This window comes from Macaca nemestrina, chromosome 18, assembly GCF_043159975.1.
Source record: "Macaca nemestrina isolate mMacNem1 chromosome 18, mMacNem.hap1, whole genome shotgun sequence".
Classification (NCBI taxonomy): Eukaryota; Metazoa; Chordata; class Mammalia; order Primates; family Cercopithecidae; genus Macaca; species Macaca nemestrina.
In genome coordinates, this window is record NC_092142.1 from 65,698,788 (window position 1) to 65,720,355 (window position 21,568).

General features: G+C 44.7%; 1 protein-coding gene across 2 annotated transcripts in view; it reads right to left on the minus strand.

The window, feature by feature from the left end:
• The window catches only part of LOC105491460 (CKLF like MARVEL transmembrane domain containing 4), an 81,636-nt gene that overhangs the window by 57,696 nt on the left and 2,372 nt on the right, over window positions 1-21,568 (minus strand). Inside the window, exon 1 of one of the 2 annotated variants that reach the window (XM_024795943.2) lies at window positions 1,579-2,128. The exons of the other annotated variant lie outside the window; for it this stretch is intronic. Coding sequence (XP_024651711.1) covers window positions 1,579-1,674 — 96 coding nt within the window. The 5' untranslated portion in view covers window positions 1,675-2,128. Of the gene's footprint in view, window positions 1-1,578; window positions 2,129-21,568 lie in introns of those variants that run through there. 2 annotated transcript variants of the gene reach the window in all.

The following is a 21,568-nucleotide window of genomic DNA, read 5'->3' on the forward strand; positions in this document are numbered from 1 at the left end:
AGACCCGCAATTACTTTTATAACAACTTATATATATAATATGAATATATTATTATATATAGATTGATAATATATTATAAGCTATGTAATATATAAGTTAGTAACATATCTCAGAAAATGTAATAACTGCAACTCCACTAAACAATCTTTTATTATTCCTCCGATTCTTAAGGGTTACTTTTGAGTTACACTTTTTTTTTTTTGAGATGGAGTCTCGCTCTGATCTCGGCTCACTACAACCTCAGCCTCCCAGGTTCAAGTGATTCTCCTGCCTCAGCCTCCCAAGAAGCTGGGATTACAAGCACATGCCACCACACCCAGCTACTTTTTTTTTTTTTTTTTTGTATTTTTAGTAGAGACAATTTCGCATGTCAGCCAGGCTAGTCTTGAACTCCTGACCTCAAGTGATCCTCCCACCTCAGCCTCCCAAAGTGCTGGGATCACAGGTGTAAGCCACTGAGCCCGGCTTTTTTTTTTTTTTTAGACGGAGTCTTGCTCTGATCACAGTGGTGCGATCTCGGCTCACTACAACCTCAGCCTCCTGGGTTCAAGCAATTCCCCTGCCTCAGCCTCCCAAGAAGCTGGGTTTACAGGCACGTGCCACCACACCCAGTTAATTTTTTTATTTTTTTTATTTTTAGTAGGGACAGAGTTTCACATGTTGGCCAGGCTAGTCTTGAACTCCTGACCTCAAGTGATCCTCCCACCTCAGCCTCCCAAAGTGCTGGGATCACAGGTGTGAGCCACTGCACCTGGCCTTTTTTTTTTTTGAGACAGAGTCTCACTCTGCCATCCAGGCTGGAGTGCAGCGGCACAATCAGAGCTCACTGCAGCCTCAACCTCCCAAACTCAAGCAATCCTCCCACCTCAGCCTCCCAAGTAGCTGGGACTACAGGCTCACACCACCATGCTGGGCTAATTTTTTTATTTTTTGTAGAGACAGGGTCTCCCTGTGATGCCCAGGCTGGTCTCGAACTCCTGGACACAAGGGATCCACCCACCTCAGCCTCCCAAAGGGCTGGGATTAGGCATAAGCCACTGCACCGGGCTCAGGTTATACTATTAGTTACAGAAAATGCCTAAGTGTGCACACTGCAGATTCTCAATGTTGTACCGTACTTTTGTGCAGCTACTTAACAGTTAAATGGGCCGGGCGCGGTGGCTCAAGCCTGTAATCCCAGCACTTTGGGAGGCCGAGACGGGCGGATCACGAGGTCAGGAGATCGAGACCATCCTGGCTAATACGGTGAAACCCCGTCTCTACTAAAAATACAAAAAACTAGCCGGGCGAGGTGGCGGGCGCCTGTGGTCCCAGCTACTCGGGAGGCTGAGGCAGGAGAATGGCGGGAACCCGGGAGGCGGAGCTTGCAGTGAGCTGAGGTCCGGCCACTGCACTCCAACCCGGGCGACAGAGCGAGACTCCGTCTCAAAAAATAAATAAATAAATAAATAAACAGTGAAATGTGGTTTGTTCCACAGGGCCTCTTAATATGGCATTCCTTAAAGCAAGAGATTGTGTTTCCCACCGCAAACAAGCCAGGCAGCAATGTATTTTACATACTCCTTGCAGTTTACTTACTTTAAAACACAGTATTTTCCTCAGCCAGTGTTCTCTTCTTGGCAGTAACCAAACAGGGAATTGACATTTTATTGAGAACACCACCTTCCTTTGCATGTCTGCAACTTCTGCTCAGGTCCTGAAATAGTTTTGGTCGTGGGATTCTTTCAGGTCAATGGTGGCCAGTTATCTGAAACAAAGTACCATCTGCTGCCTTCCACAATGTGGCCATGGCCTCTGCACTCCACCAGCCAGGTTTTGCCCCCAAGTTCTCGGAGCAAGGCAGTCAGTGCTCATCAGCCCCTGCCAGACAAGCCTGGTGGACAGATCCCTCTCCATGCCCAGTTGGCAGAAGGGGAAGCTGTGGCTGGCTTTAGGCTAGTGAGGCTAGCAAGGAGCTAGGCAGAGCCAAGTTCTCTTTCAGATGCAGCTGGGTCACAATCTGGTCTGTGAAGGGAGGACATAGGCCTTTGTGACTCAGGGGCCACAGGCTGCCCTTGACCAGATAGATGGAAAAGCTGAGTCCCTTTGGATTCATGAGTCCCCAAGATTCATGAGGCCCAGCTGCTTGGCCCTTCCAAGGCTCCCTCAAAGGCCTGGCTTACTAGTGGGTCCTCCAGGAAACCCAAAGGAATCCAGGTATCTGCTCCTGGCAACTCAGGCCAACACTGCAGAGGCAGGGACGGACATGGCCCAGGAGCAGCCCAGATGGTCACAAAGGCCCCTTAGTGCACACACCCAGACAGGGACAACTACAGCGGAAATTCTAACAGGTTATCTGCATCAGTCTCTATTGCCCATCACACATCAACTGCTTGACAGATATCTTGATGGTAACTTAGGTTCTCAGTGGAAACTAATTTCCACTAGAATTAGGTTCAAGTGGAATTTCAACAAATGGATGCTCTCATCAAAATGAGTCAGCAAACTACCTGTGTATCTGTATTCATTCAGTCATTCGGTGTTGAATACGTCGTCATCTACAGACCTCACAGAGGACCAAGTGCTGAAAAGTGTTACATACTCTTTTTTTTTTTTGAGAAGGAGTTTTGCTCTTGTTGCCCAGGCTGGAGTGCACTAGCACAATCTCAGCTCACTGCAACCTCCACCTCCTGGGTTCGAGCAATTCTCCTGCCTCAACCCCCTGAGTAGCTGGGATTACAGGTGCCTCCCACCATACCCAGCTAATTTTCTGTATTTTTAGTAGAGACGGGGTTTCACCATGTTGGCCAGGCTGGTCTCAAACTTCTGACTGGTGATCCACCCGCCTAGGCCTCCCAAAGTGCTGGGATTACAGGCGTGAGCCACCATGCCCGCCTGGTGCTACATATTCTTTTCTTTACCCTTAAAAAAATTTTTTTTTAATTTTTTTTTTTTAGACAGAGTCTCACTCTGTTGGCCAGGTTGGAGTGCAATGGCACGATCTCAGCTCACTGCAACCTCTACCTCATGGGTTCAAGTGATTCTCCTGCCTCAGCCTCCCAAGTAGTTGGGATTACAGGCATGCACCACCACGCCTGGCTAATTTTTGTATTTTTAGTAGAAATGGGGTTTCACTATGTTGGCCAGGCTGGTCTCAAACTCCTGACCTCAGGTGATCTGCCTCCTCGGGCCTCCCAAAGTGCTGGGATTACAGGTATGAGACACCATGCCCGGCCAACAGCCAGAATTTTAACAAAATTTTTTTCCTTTATATTGGTCTGAGACACAATGGTAGACTTTATTATTCATTAAAAAAAAAAAAAAAAAAAAAAACCTAACAGGCCACCTACAGAACTCTATGGAGGCAGAGACACAAAGGAGAAGTTCTGCAGACCCCTGGCCCTGTTGGGCTCCCTGAGACCTAGCAGTTAGTCATTTCCTGGGGGCTTCACTCATTTAACCAGCCTGGCAGTCCCTGGACCCCCAACCCAAACCAAGAGCTGAAGCTTTTCCAAAGCATCTAGTGACGGTGAGACATGGGCATGCACAGTGACTCCTCAGCCACCTTTCAGCAAGACACTGCCAGTAACCACTCACCACCAACTCCACCAGCACCACACACTGCAGGACCGAACAGTGTGCAAATTATTTACACATGACAATTGGGGGCCTATTTCCCCAGTTCCAGCTATAAAACCACACTATTTTTTTTAAATACTTATTTTATTTTTTTAAGATAGGACCTCACTCTGTCACCCAGGCTGGAGTGCACTGGTGCGATCATAGCTCATTGTAACCTCGTACTCCCAGTCTCCTCGTACTCCTCCTGCCTCTGCCACCCAAGGAACTGGGACTATAAGAGCATGCCACCATGCCCAGCTAAAAAAAATAAAAATAAATCACACTCTAACGGGAATTAAACAAATTTGCTTTCAAATTATCCTGTTCTCACTTTACTATCATAGAGAGTAAGGCAAAGTTATAACCAACATCAGGGTTTTGTTGGAATCCCAACTTTGGGGCGCTCAGTCAATTAATTGCCTGCCCCAGGACATTCACTTGGGCAATTGCCTGAGTTGGTTAAACACTTGCTGTTTACACAGAACATCACTAAGAGTTGATGTGTCATATATAGTCTTTCCTAAACTACTATTCTAAAAAATGCCTAAGTCTCTTCATAATTCATCTGTCTCTCCCCATAATCATATAATGGACAAGAAAGATGATCACAAATCACAGAACCGTCCCACATCTGGCCTCACAGAAAGCATCAAATCTCCACCCCTGTGGCAGCAACAGCAAAGCATGGCGAAAGAACGGGACCCTGAGGCTCAGGTCCCAGGGCCACCAACCAACGGGGTAGCTACAGGAAAGTCCCAACTTCTCTAGGGGTCAGATTCCTCAACTATAAAACAAGGGAGGTGCACAATAGCTTCACGATCCCTCAGAGTCCAAAACTCTTGAGTTTCTGACTGTTTGGAGCCACCTTGACCTTTCGTTATTGATTTATACCATGCATTCACCTTCAACATGAATTAGTGTTTCTTTTCTTCCTTGATTTGGGACTTGTTCCAAGCTTTCCAGCACCATCAAACTGAACTTGGATGAGCCGGCAAATGCTTGCCAAGTGATCACCACTGTGAGCACTGTACTGAAAAAAACTGGGCCTCTGCCACGCGGATGTTTATGAACTTACTACAGTAGAACATAGTATTCCTTATTATCCAAATCTGTTCAGAAAGTCAGTGCCCAGAGAGTCAGGGACATATGTAATGTAAGATAGTGCTTCATCATAGGACACCAATCAGAGCAGAGAAAAACCAGTGACAGCCAGGCGTGGTGGGTCATGCCTGTAATCCCAGCACTTTGGGGGCCAGGGCAGCTTAAGGCCAGGAGTTCAAGAGCAGCTGAGGCAACATGTTAAGACCCTGTCTCTACAAAACACAAAATTAGCCAGGAGTGGTAGCACACCCGTAGTCCCAGCTACTCTAGAGGCTGAGGGTGTAGGACCACTTGGGACCAGGAGGTTGAGGCTGCAGTAAGCCCTGATTGTGCCATTGTACTCCAGCCTGGGAAACAGAACAAGACCCTGTCTCGAAAAAATATATAAAAAAGAAAAGAAAAAACAGTGAAGCCAGGCATGGCAGGACCAGAGGAGACAGGTGGGGACAGGGAAGTAGGGAAGGGGACACGAGGCCCTGCCTCGCCCTGGCCCACTGACTTCTGGGGCATCTGTAGGCTGGGCAAAGGGCAGCAGCGGCCTTGCAGCAACAGTGTGTTATTGTGGGGAACAAGAGCTTCCAGCCAGGCTGAGGCTGGCAGATTTACGTGGAGAGAATCTGAATGGGAAAGTGACTGGACCAGAACCTGGCTAAATAAAGTGCCCATGGACATTTTAACAATAAAAACACTCATCAAATGTTTCCCACGGCCACCTCATACCAACCCTATGGTGACAGGTAGTGTTATCTGTATTCCTACTCCTAATCATTCTAGCCTGACTCAGGCCCTTAAAGACCAAACTGAGGCGTAAAGGGCATGGTCCTAAGTGTAGGTGGGATAGATGGACAGATAGATAGATAGATAGATAGATAGATAGATAGATAGATAGATAGATAGATTGATTTTTTTTTTTTTAGACAGAATCTCACTCTGTTGCCCAGGCTAGAGTGCAATGACATGATCTCAGCTCACTGCAACCTCCACCTCCCAGGTTCAAGCAATTCTCCTGTCTCAGCCTCCCGAACAGCTGGGATTAAAGGCGTGTGCCATGATGCTATGCTAAGTTGTTTTTTTTTTTTTTTTTTTTTTTTTTTTTTTTTTTTTTTTTGAGACAGAGTCTCGCTCTGTCGCCCGGGCTGGAGTGCAGTGGCCGGATCTCAGCTCACTGCAAGCTCCGCCACCCGGGTTCACGCCATTCTCCTGCCTCAGCCTCCTGAGTAGCTGGGACTACAGGCGCCTGCCACCTCGCCCGGCTAATTTTTTTGTAGTTTTTAGTAAAGACGGGGTTTCACCGTGTTAGCCAGGATGGTCTCGATCTCCTGACCTCGTGATCCGCCCATCTCGGCCTCCCAAAGTGCTGGGATTACAGGCTTGAGCCACCGCGCCCGGCCGCTGTTTTATATTAGGAGTCTGGATTTTACCACGTTGGCCAGGCTGGTCTCAAACTCCTGACCTCAGGTGATTTGCTCACCTCAGCCTCCCAAAGTGCTGGAATTACAGGTATCAGCCACTGCGCCCAGCCTCAAGATCTATTTTCGTGAAGAAAAGTGACCAGGGTCAGGTGTGGTGGTATGTGCCCATAGTCCCAGCTACTCAGGAAACTGAAGCAGGAGGATCACTTGAGTCCAGGAATTCAAGGCTGCAGTGAGCCATGATCACACCGCTGTACTCTAGCTTGGGCGACACAGTGAGGCCCCATCTCTAAAAACAAAAGAAATGAAAAGAAAAGCCATCAGGGGAAAAAGAGAAAAATGAAAATCCAGACAGGGGAGCAGAAAGCCATAAAGAATGCTCCTCCAGCAACCCGGAAATACAGGGTTCCCCTCTCAGGCTAGAGGAACAGAGGAAAGGGAGAGAAAGAAACAAATGAAATTTGGAGGTTCTAACATGATGAGCTGGATAAAAAATCCAGTCCACCCAGCCCCCTCTCGCCACATAGTCCGCATTTCAAGATAAATTGTGAATGCTTTTGAAATGAACCAAAAATATCAAGTATCTTCGATGGAAAACTAGGCCTTATTAGAACATAACTTTCCAAGTTATCTGATCCTATGGAATTTGCACCTTTCATTGTCCTTGAGCTATTTGTAACTCTGTTAAACTGTACATAACTGACAGCAATGCAAATGATCCTCATCTATAAATAGGCAAATTAATTCTGTCTGATGGAGAGACAATTGATTCACCTCCAAGCCAGAGTAGCATGTATTTGAAATTGACTTCATGGAACGTGTGTGTGCATGTGTCTGCTCTTTAAAATTTCCTTTGAGCTGGTTGTAACGTCCTACTGGTTCCCCCGTTCATTAATAAAATACTTTACATTTGTATGAGTCATGATTTTATCTTTAAAAAATTATTCTTTGGCCAGGAGCAGTGGCTCACACCTGTAATCCCAGCACTTTGGGAGGCTGAGGTGGATGGATCGCTTGAGTCCAGGAATTCAAGACCAGCCTGGGCAACATGGCGAAACCTCATCTCTACAAAATGTACAAAAATTAGTCAGGCATGGTGGTGCATGCCTGTGGTCCCAGCTACTTGGGGGGCTGAGGTGGGAGGATCGTTTGAGCCCAGGAGACACAGGTTGCAGTATGTCAAGATCATGCCACTGCACTCCAGCCTGGGTGACAGAGTGAGACTCTGTCTAAACAAACAAACAAACAAAATTATCCTTTAATATCTACAAACAAGTTAAAAGTCCAAAAACGGTGCCAATACTCTGTATTAGCTGTTCTAAGAAGTAAAGAAAAAGATTCCAGGTCAATAATTCATCCAACCCCAAACACTTTGAAGTCTGCTGGCAAGAAGGACAATCAAGTCTCAATTTTCACCTCTTTACCCTGCTCCATGGGAAAAGACGGCCTCCAGCTTCCTCATCACTTTTACTGGTTCTGATTTTAGCAATTCTTAAATTTTATCAATAATCCAAGGAGAAAGAAGAACTGAGGGCCCCCCTTCTCCCCTGACTCTGACAGATGTGACCCCTGAATTATGCAAAAAGGGTTCTCTTAAGGCTGGAGACACCCCAGGAGCACAGCCAGCAGAGGGGAAAACAGAAATGGACCAAGTCACTGTAAGATGGGACCGATGAGGCCGGGCGCGATGGCTCATGCCTGTAATCCCAGCAGTTTGGGAGGCCAAGGTGGGCAGATCACTTGAGGTCAGGAGTTAGAGACCAGCCTGGCCAACATGGTGAAACCCTGTCTCTACTAAAAATATAAAAATTAGCAGGGCGTGGTGGTAGGTGCTTGTAATTCCAGCTACTCGGGAGGCTGAGGCCCGAGAATTGCTTGAACCCAGGAGGCAGAGGTTGCAGTGAGCTGAGATCATACCACTGTACTCCAGCCTGGGTGACAGAGCAAGATTCCATCTCAAAAAAAAAAAGATTTAATAGGGAAAAAAGCATGTCATCTATCATTAATAATTTTATACTGATTACATATTGAAGTAATATTTTTCGTTTTTCCTTTATAGAGACAGGATCTCACTATGTTGCCCAGGCTGACCTCGAACTGCTGGCTTCAAGTGACCCTTCTGCCTCAGCCTCCCAAAGTACTAGGATTGCAGGCATGAGCCACTTTGCCTGGTCAATATTTTGGATATATTGGATTAAATAAAATATACTATCCAAATTCTACTTTTTACTTTTTAAAACATGGCTATTAGAAAATTTTCAGTTGCATGTATGGCTTACGTATTTCTGTTGGATATCTCTAGGTTAGACGGTGTGTGCAATGGCTTTGAGAAGGGTTAAGATTATTGCAGCAGAGCCTGGTCAGAGACTTTGAGTAGATCCAGTGAGAAAAGAAGGCTTAACTAACTGGTCTTTTGGCAGTGGAGATGGAAAGGACATAGCTAAATGAGAGAGAGTTAAGAGGTGGAGGTGGCCATTACATTTTTTTTTGTTTTTTGTTTTTTGTTTGAGATGGAATCTTGCTCTGTTGCCCATGCTAGAGTGCAGTGGCACGATCTCGGCACACTGCAAGCTCTGTCTCCCTGGTTCACATCATTCTCCTGCCTCAGCCTCCTGAGTAGCTGGGACTACAGGTGCCTGCCACCACGCCTGGCTAATTTTTGTATTTTTAGTAGAGACGGGGTTTCTCCATGTTGGTCAGGCTGGTCTCAAACTCCTGACCTCAAGTGATCCACCCACCTCGGCCTCCCAAAGTGCTGGGATTACAGACGTGAGCCACCGTGCCCGGCCTTCCCTATTAAATCTTTAAAATTCAGGGTGTATTTTGTATTTACGCATATTTCAATTCATACCAACCACATTTCAAGCGTTCAATGGCCACAGTTATAACTGTTCCCCATGTCATTTAGAAAAATCCAAATTCGTCAGTCTAACAAACCAGCCCCTCCCCAGCCTGGGTCCCCCTCACCCTGCCCCATTTGTTGAATCACTTGCCCTTCCCTTCCATACCTTTGCCTGGTGAACTACATTTGACTCACCTCTTACCACCCCTTTCTGGGCTGGACCCCGGCACCTGGGATATTCCTTTGCCACAGGCACACCCTCCTTATTCCAGGCATTGGCCATTCAGCATCTTACAGCAATGTGCCCCTTTCCCAAATGGCCACAAGTGCTTCCTGCCAAGCCCACTATTCCCAGGGCTTTATCACAGCCCCTGGCTCAGGTGGTCCAATGGTTTGAGTACTTCTGTCTGCCCCATTCCAAACCCTTACTCCCAAGAGCTCTGGGAGCTCTTCGGAAGCAGAGATTTTTGTCTTATTTATGTCTGTCTAATAGTACCTGGCCCACCCTAGGCACTCAGGTGTATATAAAGTATGGATTTTTTTTAAAAGGGGTGAATGATAGCATTTTTACCAACATCTAGTTACTGATCTTGATCTAACTTTCAAGTTATTTAGCCAACTCTTAATCTCAAGTTATACACATTTCTAGGGCTTGGCCTGAAAATGGGTGAAAGAAAGTAGACAAGCTGAGGAAGCAACTACCACTGGAAGACTCATTGTTTCTGGGTTGTTTTTTTTTTACTGGCACAAAAATCTTTTAGCCTTAAACTGTTTTTCACAGTGGTGCTGGAATAAACGGGAAACCACAAAAATGAAGACTTCCACTGCACCAGTCATCAAATCGCAGTGGCAGCAAAGAAAACATCCAGAACTATCCACATCTGATGAAACTCTGAACATTTTAAGTGTTTACTAACTCATTTAATTCTCAGACTTACCCATTCATTTGAAATTGTCAGCAACAAAATTCTGGCTTAACAGTATTTCCTATAGCCTTCTCTAGCCTTCACTGAAGATCTCCAGTCTCCCTTTGCAGGCCTCATGGAACGGCTGTTCTTTTATTTTAATCAGAAAGCTTTATAAAAATAATCACTATGACCCTCAGCTTCAATCCCAGTTGGGACTTTTTCTTTGCCTGAAAAGTGTCTCTTGAAAGATACTGGCTTGACAGATACAAGCCTCTCTCTTTCTGAACGTGTTAATCAGAAAGCAGACAACTTCAATAATAATTACAGAATCCTGGTTTTCATTTTACACTGTTCTAGGCAAAAAGATTGGCAAAGCCTCTTACGGTTTCCCCAACTTTTACAAAAATCTGTCTCCTAAGCAAAAGCTTCTGTTTCCTAGTAGCAATAGATAGTCTACTTAAAGTTAAAAAAAGAAAAAGTAATTACAATGGCATTTTATTTCCATACTTTCTCTCCAATAGTTTCCACCTCAAATAGTCTAGTTGTGTGTGTGTGTGTGTGTGTGTGTGTGTGTGTGTGTGTATAAATTTTCCCCATGGATTCCATGTTTTCAAAAACTTGACCTTACAAACTACATTAGTAACCCATTTTTTTCTTTCTTTTTTTTTTTTTTTTTTTTTGAGACGGAGTCTTGCTCTGTCACCCAGGCTGGAGTGCAGTGGCACCATCTTGGCTCACTGCAAGCTCCGCCTCCCGGGTTCACACCATTCTCCTGCCTCAGCCTCCCAAGTAGCTGGGACTACAGGCGCCCGCCACCACACCCAGCTAATCTTTTGTATTTTCAATAGAGACGGAGTTTCACCATGTTAGACAGGATGGTCTTGATCTCCTGACCTCGTGATCCGCCCGCCTCAGCCTCCCAAAGTGCTGGGATTACAGGCGTGAGCCAACACGCCCGGCCCATTTTTTTCTTTTATTAAACAAATACGTACATTCAACTGTGTGCCAGACCCTGGTTTAGACATGGGACAGGGCAGGGAACTTGAAAGCTAAGTCTTTGCTCCTGTGGAGCTGACCTTCCAGCTGGATGGTCAATGCTCCGGAGAAGAATCAAGCAGGGTGAGAGGGGTCAATAGTGTCAACAGTAAGGCAGAGTGAGGTGGGGGAGTGTTCTATTCCAGATGCGGGGGATAGGGAATGTCTCTTTTGAGCAGGAACCAGAAGAACAGAGCCAAGTGGGAATCTCTTTGAGCCTATTCTGGTGCAGGAGGCTGCCTAATTTAAAAAATAAAAATAGCTAAGTGGGCATTTTCAGGAAGGGGGTGAGGGATGAGAGAATAAACCCTGAGTGCAAAGATGACAGGTGCATATTAATCAAAAGCTTACTGAAAGCTCCTGATCAACCTGAAGTAATCAGTATTATAAAATTCCAGTCAGAGGGAAGAAATTTTACTTCATTCTGCTTAATGTAAGCAGAAATCTGCCTTATTCTGCTTACTGTCATTTAGAGTATAGACTTTTTGAAATATAATTAGTACCCAGGCCCTCTTTTTTTTGTTTGTTTTTGAGACAGAGTCTCCCTCGGTCGCCCAGGCTGGAGAGCAGTGGCACGATCTCAGCTTACCGAAACCTCCACCTCCCCGGGTTCAAGCGATTCTCCTGCCTCATCCTCCCGAGTAGCTGGGATTACAGGCACCCACCACCAAGCCCAGCTAATTTTTTTTTTTTTTTTTTTTTGCATTTTTAGTAGAGACTGGATTTTACCATGTTGGCCAGGCTGGTCTTGAACTCCTGACCTCAAGTGATCTGCCTGCCTCGGCCTCCCAAAGTGCTGGGATTACAGGCGTGAGCCACTGCACCCCCCAGCCCTCATTCTAACTCTCAATCCCCCATTACTACCTTAATAAACTCTAGTGATCCCAGGACCCCACTCTGAAAACCAGTGATAGCCAGCATCAGGAGAAAAGGCCACACACGAGAGGCATTGCAATGAAGCCCAAACACCTCCACCCACCCACTGCTTTTTTTTTTTTTTTTTTTTTGAGACGGAGTCTGGCTCTGTTGCCCAGGCTGGAGTGCAGTGGCCGGATCTCAGCTCACTGCAAGCCCCGCCTCTAAGTTGAGAATTTTTCACAAAAATCCTCCCCCATCAAGAAGTTAAACTGTTTAAAAATAGGATAGTTTCCAAATACTTAAACAAGCAGTATCTTCTCCCCCCGGAGGTGTCACTTTCTGAGCTTGAGCCCTTCTACTTATCAGCCTCTTCTCCAGCCTGCTGCAGCCCTGCTCTAGAGCCATGCTCTGGAGGTCAAAGTTTAAGTCAGCAGACAGGCCAAAGTCATCCCCCTGAGCAGGGGTTCCGACTCTCTTCCTCTCCACCTCTCCCAGTCTATATCCTTCCTCCTTCCTGGAGCCCTGAGGCCCCACCTTGCTAATGAGCCCAAATCCCATCTCATCTCCCCTTGCTTGTTACTTCTCTTGTACACACAGCCTGTTCTTCAGGAATCACCTTATTTTCCAAATAAAAATATCAGGGTATATTGTGAGCACATGGGTACTGTTACATGAATTGCTATAATTTCAACGCTTAGAATACTTCGCAATTTATAGTAAAATAAGTATTTAAAATTTAGGATTATACTTATATATGGTCTGATGAGGCAGCACAGGAAATTGAGACTGTCTGGGAAAATGTATTATCTGTGATCACTTCTGCTCTATTCTCTAATAAGTAACTTTATTTTCCAAAGGAAACCCATGTCATCCTGCAAAAAGCGTTTGGGGTTACTTCCAGAAATAAGGATGCGAGAGTCAGTGATAGCAGCTATAGGTTGAAGACCCCATGCTGCTATTTCCAGGCTATTTCAATGGCTCAGGGAAGACCGCTGTGGGGGAAGAAAAAAAAAAAAAATCAACCCCAGCTTCCATACATATCTCAGTCCTTAATGGGGTAGGCCACACGTGTGGTGCTGCTCAAGTCTGTACAGCATGACTTTAGGCTGGAAAGAGCTCTCTCCCAGGCACCCAGGTATGCATTCATTCTACCGAGAGAGAAGCATCCTGACACATAGCCCTATCCTTACCTCTAAGCATCCTTTGGAGTGCCATAACCTGGGAAAGATTCTTACTGATTTCCTTTTCGTTTGTTTTTTGAAGCAGGGTCTCACTCTATCGCCCAGGCTGGAGTGCAGTGGTGCGATTTTGGCTCACTGCAACCTCCGCCTCCCAGGTTCAAGCAATTCTTGTGCCTCAGCCTCCTGAGTAGCTGGGACTACAGGCATGTGCCACCACACCCGGACAATTTTTTGTATTTTTAGTAGAGATTTTTTTTCACCATGTTACCCAGGCTGGTTTCGAACTCCTGAGCTCACGCTATCTGTCCACCTTGGCCTCCCAAAGCGCTAGGATTACAGGCATGAGCCACCGTGCCTGGCCTGATTTCTAATTAAGAACAAAGTTCCAGAGCTGGGCACGGTGGCTCATGCCTGTAATCCCAGCATTTTGGGTGGCCAAGGCGGGCGGATCACGAGGTCAAGAGATCGAGATCATCCTGGCCAACATGGTGAAACCCCATCTGTACTAAAAATATAAAAGTTAGCTGGGCGTGGTGGCACCTGACTGTAGTCCCAGCTACTCGGAGAGTCTGAGGCAGAAGAATCACTTGAATCCAGGAGGTGGAGGTTGCAGTGAGCCGAGATCGCGCCACTGCACTCCAGCCTCGGTGACAGAGTGAGACTCTGTTTCAAAAAAAAAAGAACAAAGTTCCTCCAAAGTTGTGCAGAAAGAATTAATTTAGCCCTGTAGTCCAGGAGGAGCCATTAAGACTTACAGAGGTCACCATTTCCCAGTTGTCTGTACCTGTGGGTAAGCACACTGGGAAACCTGGAAGAAACTGAGACCTTCAGATGTGTTGTGGGGGAAAATGTCAACCAAGTCTGTATATATTTTTTTTTTTTGGAATGTTCAGAGATGTGGTGGTCTTGTCCTCTGATGTAGTAAAAGCACTCCCTGAAATTTAACCAAAAATAATAATTCAAAAGAAGAATCCAGGCTACACTCATGAGGACATTTATTGACGCATCTTCCTAATAGCAAAAAACTAGAAACCGTAATCACCAGACTTTGCCACAGGGGATCATATGTAGCCTTTAGAAAGGAACAAAATCCCAAGTTCTTTTCATTTGAGTCTGTCCTAATACAATGATTATTTTTCCAATTTCTAATTTTCTTTAATGCTACAACATTTTCACTAACAAAATGAGGGTAAATTTCTTTCAAATGGAAGAAGTTTTCCATTAGCATCAACAAATTTATTAAGCACCCACTATTGTGTAGAATGCTTGTTTTTTTTACAGAAAAGTGCATTTTAAAACAATTTAAGCTTCAAGTTTGTCCAAGTGGTCTGTATTATTTAAATCATTCTTCCCAAGGGCCTCCAAATTACAAAGAAAGTCATGAAAAGTTAAAGATTACAGTCAGTATATGAGCTTTAAGGCTATACTAAGGTAGAGCTAGTAACATCTACTATTTTAGTAATTTTTGAATAGAAGGTACTTGCATGTGGTATAAAATTCAAGGGCTGGGAGCAGTGTGGCTCACGCCTGTAAACCTAGGACTTTGAGAGCTGAAGGCAAGAGGATGGCTTGAGCCCAGGAGTTTGTGACCAGCCTAGGCAACATAGCGAGACCCTGTCTCAAAAATAAAATAAAATAAAATACAAAAGGTACAAATAGTTATATAGCAGAAAATGTCTCCCTGCTACCCTGGCCCTCAGCCACCCAGTTGCCCAACTTGTATCATTCCAGAGATATTCTGTATCACCATCAGTCTGTTCAGGTTGCTATAACCAAATACTGTAAAATAGGTAATTTATAAATAGAAATTTATTGCTCATAGTTCTGGAGGCTAGAAAGTACAAGATCCAGGTGCCAGCAGATTCAGTATCTGAGTGAGGGCCCATTCTTCACAGATGGCACTTTCTATGTGTCCTCACATGGCAGAATGAGCAAGGACACTCCCTTCAACCTCTTTTAAAAGGGCACTAATCCCATTCACGAGGGCTGAGCCCTCATGACTTAATTACTTCCCAAAAAGCTCCACCTCTTAATACTATCACACTGGGTGTGGGGTTACAACATCTGAATTTTGGGGGAACACCAACATTCAGACCATAGCAACCTCCAACAGGCTTTGATGACGTGGTGTCTTCAGACGCTGAGCTACGGAGCATGGTGGGCTCACCAGCACCATAGTACTACCATTATCCCCAACTTAAAATCCCCAAGTGAGAGACCTGCAGGAGATCTGCTTGTTGCCTGAGTGAACAAGTAACTTGCCAAACGTCTTAAGGCCAATAAAAGATACAAAGTCCATCATCCTCTCAGAAACACTCCCCTCAACACACACACACACACACACACACACACACACACACACACACACACACACACACATTCTACCCTAAACAAGGGTGACTTCATGTCCTGTTGTTCTCTCTCCCTGGAACATACCTCCATCAACCACCACTAGCCCTTTGCCTGGCTAACTTGACTTTCCATATAAAGTTTAGAATCAGCATTCTTCTACCTACAAAAAAACCTTGCTAGGATTGTATTAAACCTATAGATCATTTGTGGAGAACTAATATTTTAACTATATCGAGTTTTCCAATCCCAATGAACACAGAATGCCTGTCCACTTATTTTGGTCATCTTTGATTTCTTTCTTCAGTGTTTCGTTGTTTTCACTGAGCAGATCCTATACGTGTTTTGTGAGATTTATATCTAAGAATTTCATTCTTTTCGGTGCTGTTATAACTGATGCTGGTTTTTTGTTTTAATTTCCAATGATTTATTGCTAGGACGTAAAAATACTACTGATTATTGTGTGTTGACCTTATATCATGTAACCTCGCTAACTCACTTAGTTCTAGGAGGATTTTTATATATTCCCATGTGATTATTTACCTAAATAATCACGCCATATGCAAATAGGAACAGCTTTATTTATTTCCATTCTGTATGCCTCCTATTAATTTTTTTGCAATGGCTAGGACTCCAGTGTCATCTTGAATATGAGTGATGACAGCAGACGTCATTGCCTGCTTCCCATCATAGGGGGGAAGCATTCATTATTTCCCCACTAAGTATAATGTTAGCTGTAGTTTTTTTGTAGATGCCCTTTTTCAGGTTGAAGAAGTTCCTTTCTCTTCCAAGTTTGCTGACAACATTTATTATGGAAAAGTACTGAATTTTGTCAAAAGTTTTTCTTTGTGCATCAAATGATATAATCATGTGGCTTTGCATTTTATTTTGTTTTTGAGAAAGGGTCTCACTCTGTTGCCCAGGCTGGAGTGTAGTGGTACAATCATGGCTCACCGCAGCCTTGACCTCCTGGGCTCAAGCAATTCTCCCACCTTATCCTATAGCTGGGACTACAGGCATGCACAAGCATGCCATGCTAATTTTTGTATTTTTTGTAGAGAAGCGGCTTCACCATGTTACCCAGGCTGGTCTTGAACTCCTGGGCTCAAGCAATCCACCTGCCTCAGCCTCCCAAAGTGCTGGGACTACAGACATAAGCTACTGTGCCTGGCCTGTTGTTTTAAGCTGTTAATATGGTGTACACCTATAACATTTACTTTCAAAAACTGCACCAACCTTTTGTTCCCGGGATAAATCACAATTGGTTTGGTGCATTACTCTTTCTACATTATGCTGGGTTTTATTTTCTATATGGTATTTTGTTGAGGGTTTCTGTGTCTGTGTTCATATGAGGAATATTGGTCTGTAGTATCATTTTCTTGAACAGTCTTTGTGTGGTTTTGTAAAACACATGTATACTCTATACTTAACTTCTTTTAAGGTCGTGGATTATAATTTCACTATTTTTAATCATCAAAAAAACTTAAGAGTAATTATAACTTTGCTTTTCTGCTAGAACTTATTTGACTCCAAGTCCTTGATCAGGAAGACAACTCCAAAAGATAAGAATCTTCCTAAAGGAAAATGGGACTGTTTTACAAGGAGCCACAGAATGGTGGACCTGAGAATCCAAAATAGAGAAACCCACTGCTTCATCTACCATTATGCGCTTGTACATGCATGACTTCAGGGCTAAATGGGAGCCAGGAGTACAAAGCAATCTTCAGTAGTAAACAAAACGCAGAACCCTTCAGGGTTTGACCAGGGTCATTGTGTTTCTGCCTGGTCATTTGACCAGCTCTTACTAATCAGGAACCCAGCTGAACCTCAATTGAACCAGCCCCTCCAACAGAACTGAGGGGATGTGGGGCTGATAAACTCAGTGCTATGTCTACAGCCAGTCATTTCTCAAAGTTGCAGCTTTGTAAATGTGGCTATATTTGTGTTGTAGATGATTTCTATCATGTATTACTGCCCTACCCCTGCACATCCTCCAGAGAACAGCAACCAGCCAGGGATTCTGCTGACTGGCTTGAGATTAAAAAACTAACAAGGTTTCCATCAAATAAAAGATATGCCATTACCCACCCCTGAAGTGCAAATACTCACATTTCTTTTTGAGTTACATAGGAAAGCAACTATCAAACATTAACCTCTTAATTCTTACAATTCCTAAAATGCTCAATCAGTCATTACCACCCATACTGTACAAATGAGGAACCCTGATGTGATGAGACTAAGAGGCATCAAAATCAGCAGAGCTAAAATTTGCATTTAAACATTTCCAGGTCAGGCGCAGTCACTCACACTTGTAATCCCAGCACTTTGGGAGACCAAAACAGTAGGATTGCTTGAGCCCAGGAGTTCGAGATTAGCCTATAGTTTGAGGCAACATAGCAAGACCTCCTCTCTACAAAAATTAAAAAAATTAGCAGCGCGTGGTGGCGCATGCCTGTAGTCCTGGCTATTCAGGAAGCTGAGGCAGGAGACTCCCTTGAGCCCAGAAGTTCGAAGTTACAGTGAGCTATGATCATGCCACTGCATTCCAGCCTGAGTGGCAGACCAAAAAATTCTGTCTTTAAAAAAAAAATTCCTATTACCCATCTTTTGTTATTAAAAAGTCCTACACACGGCCGGGCGCGGTGGCTCAAGCCTGTAATCCCAGCACTTCGGGAGGCCGAGACGGGCGGATCACGAGGTCAGGAGATTGAGACCATCCTGGCTAACATGGTGAAATCCTGTCTCTACTAAAAAATACAAAAAATTAGCAGGGCGCAGTGGCGGGCGCCTGTAGTCCCAGCTACTCCGGAGGCTGAGGCAGGAGAATGGCGTAAACCCAGCAGGCAGAGCTTGCAGTGAGCTGAGATCCAGCCACTGCACTCCAGCCTGGACGACAGAGCCAGACTCCATCTCAAAAAAAAAAAAAAAAAGTCCTACACAAATATATAGTCAGAAAGTCATCTAGGCATGGGAAGGGCTCAAGAAAGGGATGTGGATCAGGTGTGGTGGCTCACGCCTGTAATCCCAGTTTGCGACCAACCTGAGCAACATATAATGAGACTCTGTCTCTATTCATTTAAAAAAAAAAAAAGAATTCACACAAGGAGGAAGAAGATAATTTAAATCAGTTCATTCTCCCCAACTAAGAGATACGTACAGGTTTCATTTTGAAAAGATATAGGACAAGGTAAGTGACTCATGCCTGTAATCTTAGCACTTTGAGAAGCTGAAGAGGGAGGGCTGCTTGAGTTCACGAGTTCAAAACCAACCTCGGCAACATAGGGAGACCCTGTCTCTACAAAAAATTTAAAAATGAGCCAGGCATAGTGGCACACACCTGTAGTCCCAGCTAGTTGGAGGGCTGAGGTGGAAGGATCGCTTGAGCCCAGGAGGTCGAGGTTGCATTAAGCTATGACTGTACCACTGCACTCCAGCCTGGGCACAGAGCAGGACCTTGTCTCAAAAAGAAAAAGAAAAAAAGAATCTATGCAACTGCACAGTTTAATTTTTTCGTAATGTTTCAGATTAGCTTTACTATCAAATCACATTCCATTAAAAATACCAATTTAACTTAAATCATAAGGAATTAAACTATCTTTATTTCAAATATATAATTCTGTTTTTTGGTGATATTTTCACAAAGTTTCTTTAGAGACAGGCATTGTTAGCACTATGACAGCTAACATTTATTGAACATCAATTAGATGCCTGATACGGTAGGTACTAACTTACACATATTTCATTTTCTTAATCCTTTGAGGGAGGTATTGGCAGGCTCATTCTACAGAAAAATCTCAGCCTTAAGGTTGACTATTTATCGAAAGCTGGTTGCTAGCACCTGTGTGAGGTTTGTTTTTGGTTTTTGAGACGGAGTCTTGCTCTGTCACCCAGGCTGGAGTGCAATGACATGATCTCAGCTCACTGCAACCTCTGCCTCCCAGGTTCAAGCGCTTCTCCTGCCTCAGCCTCTGGAGTACCTGGGATTACAGGCACCCGCTACTATGCCCGGCTAATATTTTCGTATTTTTGGAGAGACGGGGTTTCACCGTGGTGTCCAAGCTAGTCTTGAACTCCTGACCTCAAGTGATCCAGCCACCTCGGAATCCCAAAGTGCTGAGATTACAGGCGTGAGCCCGGCCTGTTGCAAGGTTTTTTAACACTGAAAGGATATAGAAAGGTAAGTCTCAAACTTTAACGTACACATGGATCACCTGGGGAATCTTGTTTAAATGCAGGTGACTCCGAAGTTCTGGGGTGTGGCCACTGATTCTGCATTTCTAACAAGCCCTGAGGTGATGGCAATGCTGCTGGCCGAAGGCCAAACTTGGAATAACAAGGATCTACAGGTTGCAATAGGCCACAAAAAACACCACAAAAAAGTCTACAGCCCAACACGGGGGCTCACACCTGTAACCCCAACCAACACTTTGGGAGACCAAGGTGGGCAGATGACTTGAGGTTGGGAGTTCAAGACCAGCCTGGCCAATATGGGGAAACCCTGTCTCTACTAAAAATTACAAAACTTAGCCGGGCGTGATAGCGGGTGCCTGTAATCCCAGCTACCCGGGAGGCTGAGGCAGGAGAATCACTTGAACCCAGGAGGTGGAGGCTGCAGTAAGCCAAGATCATGCCACTGCACTGCAGCCTGGGCAACAGAGCAAGACCCCATCTAAAAAAAATTTAAAAATCTAAAAAAACTAAATTTATGGTCGGTTGCAGTGGCTCATGCCTATAATCCCAGCACTTTGGGAGGCTGAGGCAGGTGGATCACCTGAGGTCAGAAGTTCGAGACCAGCCTGGCCAATATGGCAAAACCCCATCTCCACTAAAAATACAAAAATTAGCCAGGCTTGGTGGCAGGCGCCAGTAATCCCAGCTACTAGGGAGGCTGAGGCTGGAGAACTGCTTGAACGCAGGAGGCAGAGGTTGCGGTGAGCCGAGATGGAGCCATTGCACTACAGCCTGGGCATCAAGAGCGAAAGTCCGTCTCAAAGAAAAAAAAAAACGCACACACACAACTAAATTTATTTTTAGACATGGGATCTTGCTATGTTGCCCAAGCTGGAGCACAGTGGCTACTCCCAGGCACCATAATGGTTCCCTGTGACCTTGAACTCTTAGGCTCAAGCAATCCCCCCACCTTAGCTTCCTGGGTTTTAAAAGTCAAATTTTTCTCAAAACCACAGAGTTAGAACTTACTTATATTTCTTAATGGATTCTGAGTTTTGTAACATCTCAGAAGTATCTTCATAATGACTTCTTATTTTCTTTTCCAGTTTAAATTTAGAGTCCAATTTCTTGGAGTTTTGTGGGATTTTTATCAAGGCTGGGAAGCCAACTACACCAAAACCATTTCAAGTTGCCATACCCTTGAAGCGGGTCCTTTTCCTTTACTCGCCCACACATATCCTCTCAGGGTTTAAGTTCTAGAGATTAACAACAGAGTTAGGTGAGATTTTGGGGGCTAGGCCCAAAAGTTCTTCCAGATGAAAAGTACAATTCTAGGCCAGGCATGGTGGCTCACATCTGTAATCCAGGCACACTGGGAGGCCGAGGCAGGCAAATCACCTAAGCTCAGGAGTTTAAGACCAGCCTGGGCAACATAGTGAAACCCTGTCTCTACCAAAGATACAAAAAATTAGCTGGGCATGGTGGTGTGCGTCTGTGGTCCCAGCTACTTGGGAGATTGAGGTGGGTGGGTCTCTTGAGCCCAGGTGGCGGAAGTTGCAGTGAGCCAAGATTGTGCCACTGCACTCCAGCCTGGGTAACAGTTAGACCCAGTGTCAAAAAAAAAAAAAAAGAAAGAAAGAAAGAAAGAGTGAGAAGAGAGAAAGAGAGAGAGAGAGAAGAGAAGAGAAGAGAAGAGAAGAGAAGAGAAGAGAAGAGAAGAGAAGAGAAGAGAAGAGAAGAGAAGGAAAGAAGAAAAGAACAACGCTACAACAAAACAATACTTTACCAAAAGGTAATGATAAATGACACCGGCTTCCATCCCTTGACTTAGGTGACAAAGTCCCAGCAATGCAGTAATAACTAACAGTCTACAAACTGGATTTCAGTTATTTTACTAGATTCTTTTAGGGGCAAGTTCTATTTACTTTCAAAATCCCACAGCGCAAACAAAGCAAGGTATTCGACCAAGCCCTGCTCTTTTCTTATTCGTTTCTAATTACCCGTACGGGCTATTGTGCCCATACTTAAACACTGGCTAGCTGCCTCTTTTAAAAGGCAATTGCAGGCCAGGTGTGATGGCTCATGCTTGTAATCCCAGCACTTTGGGAGGCC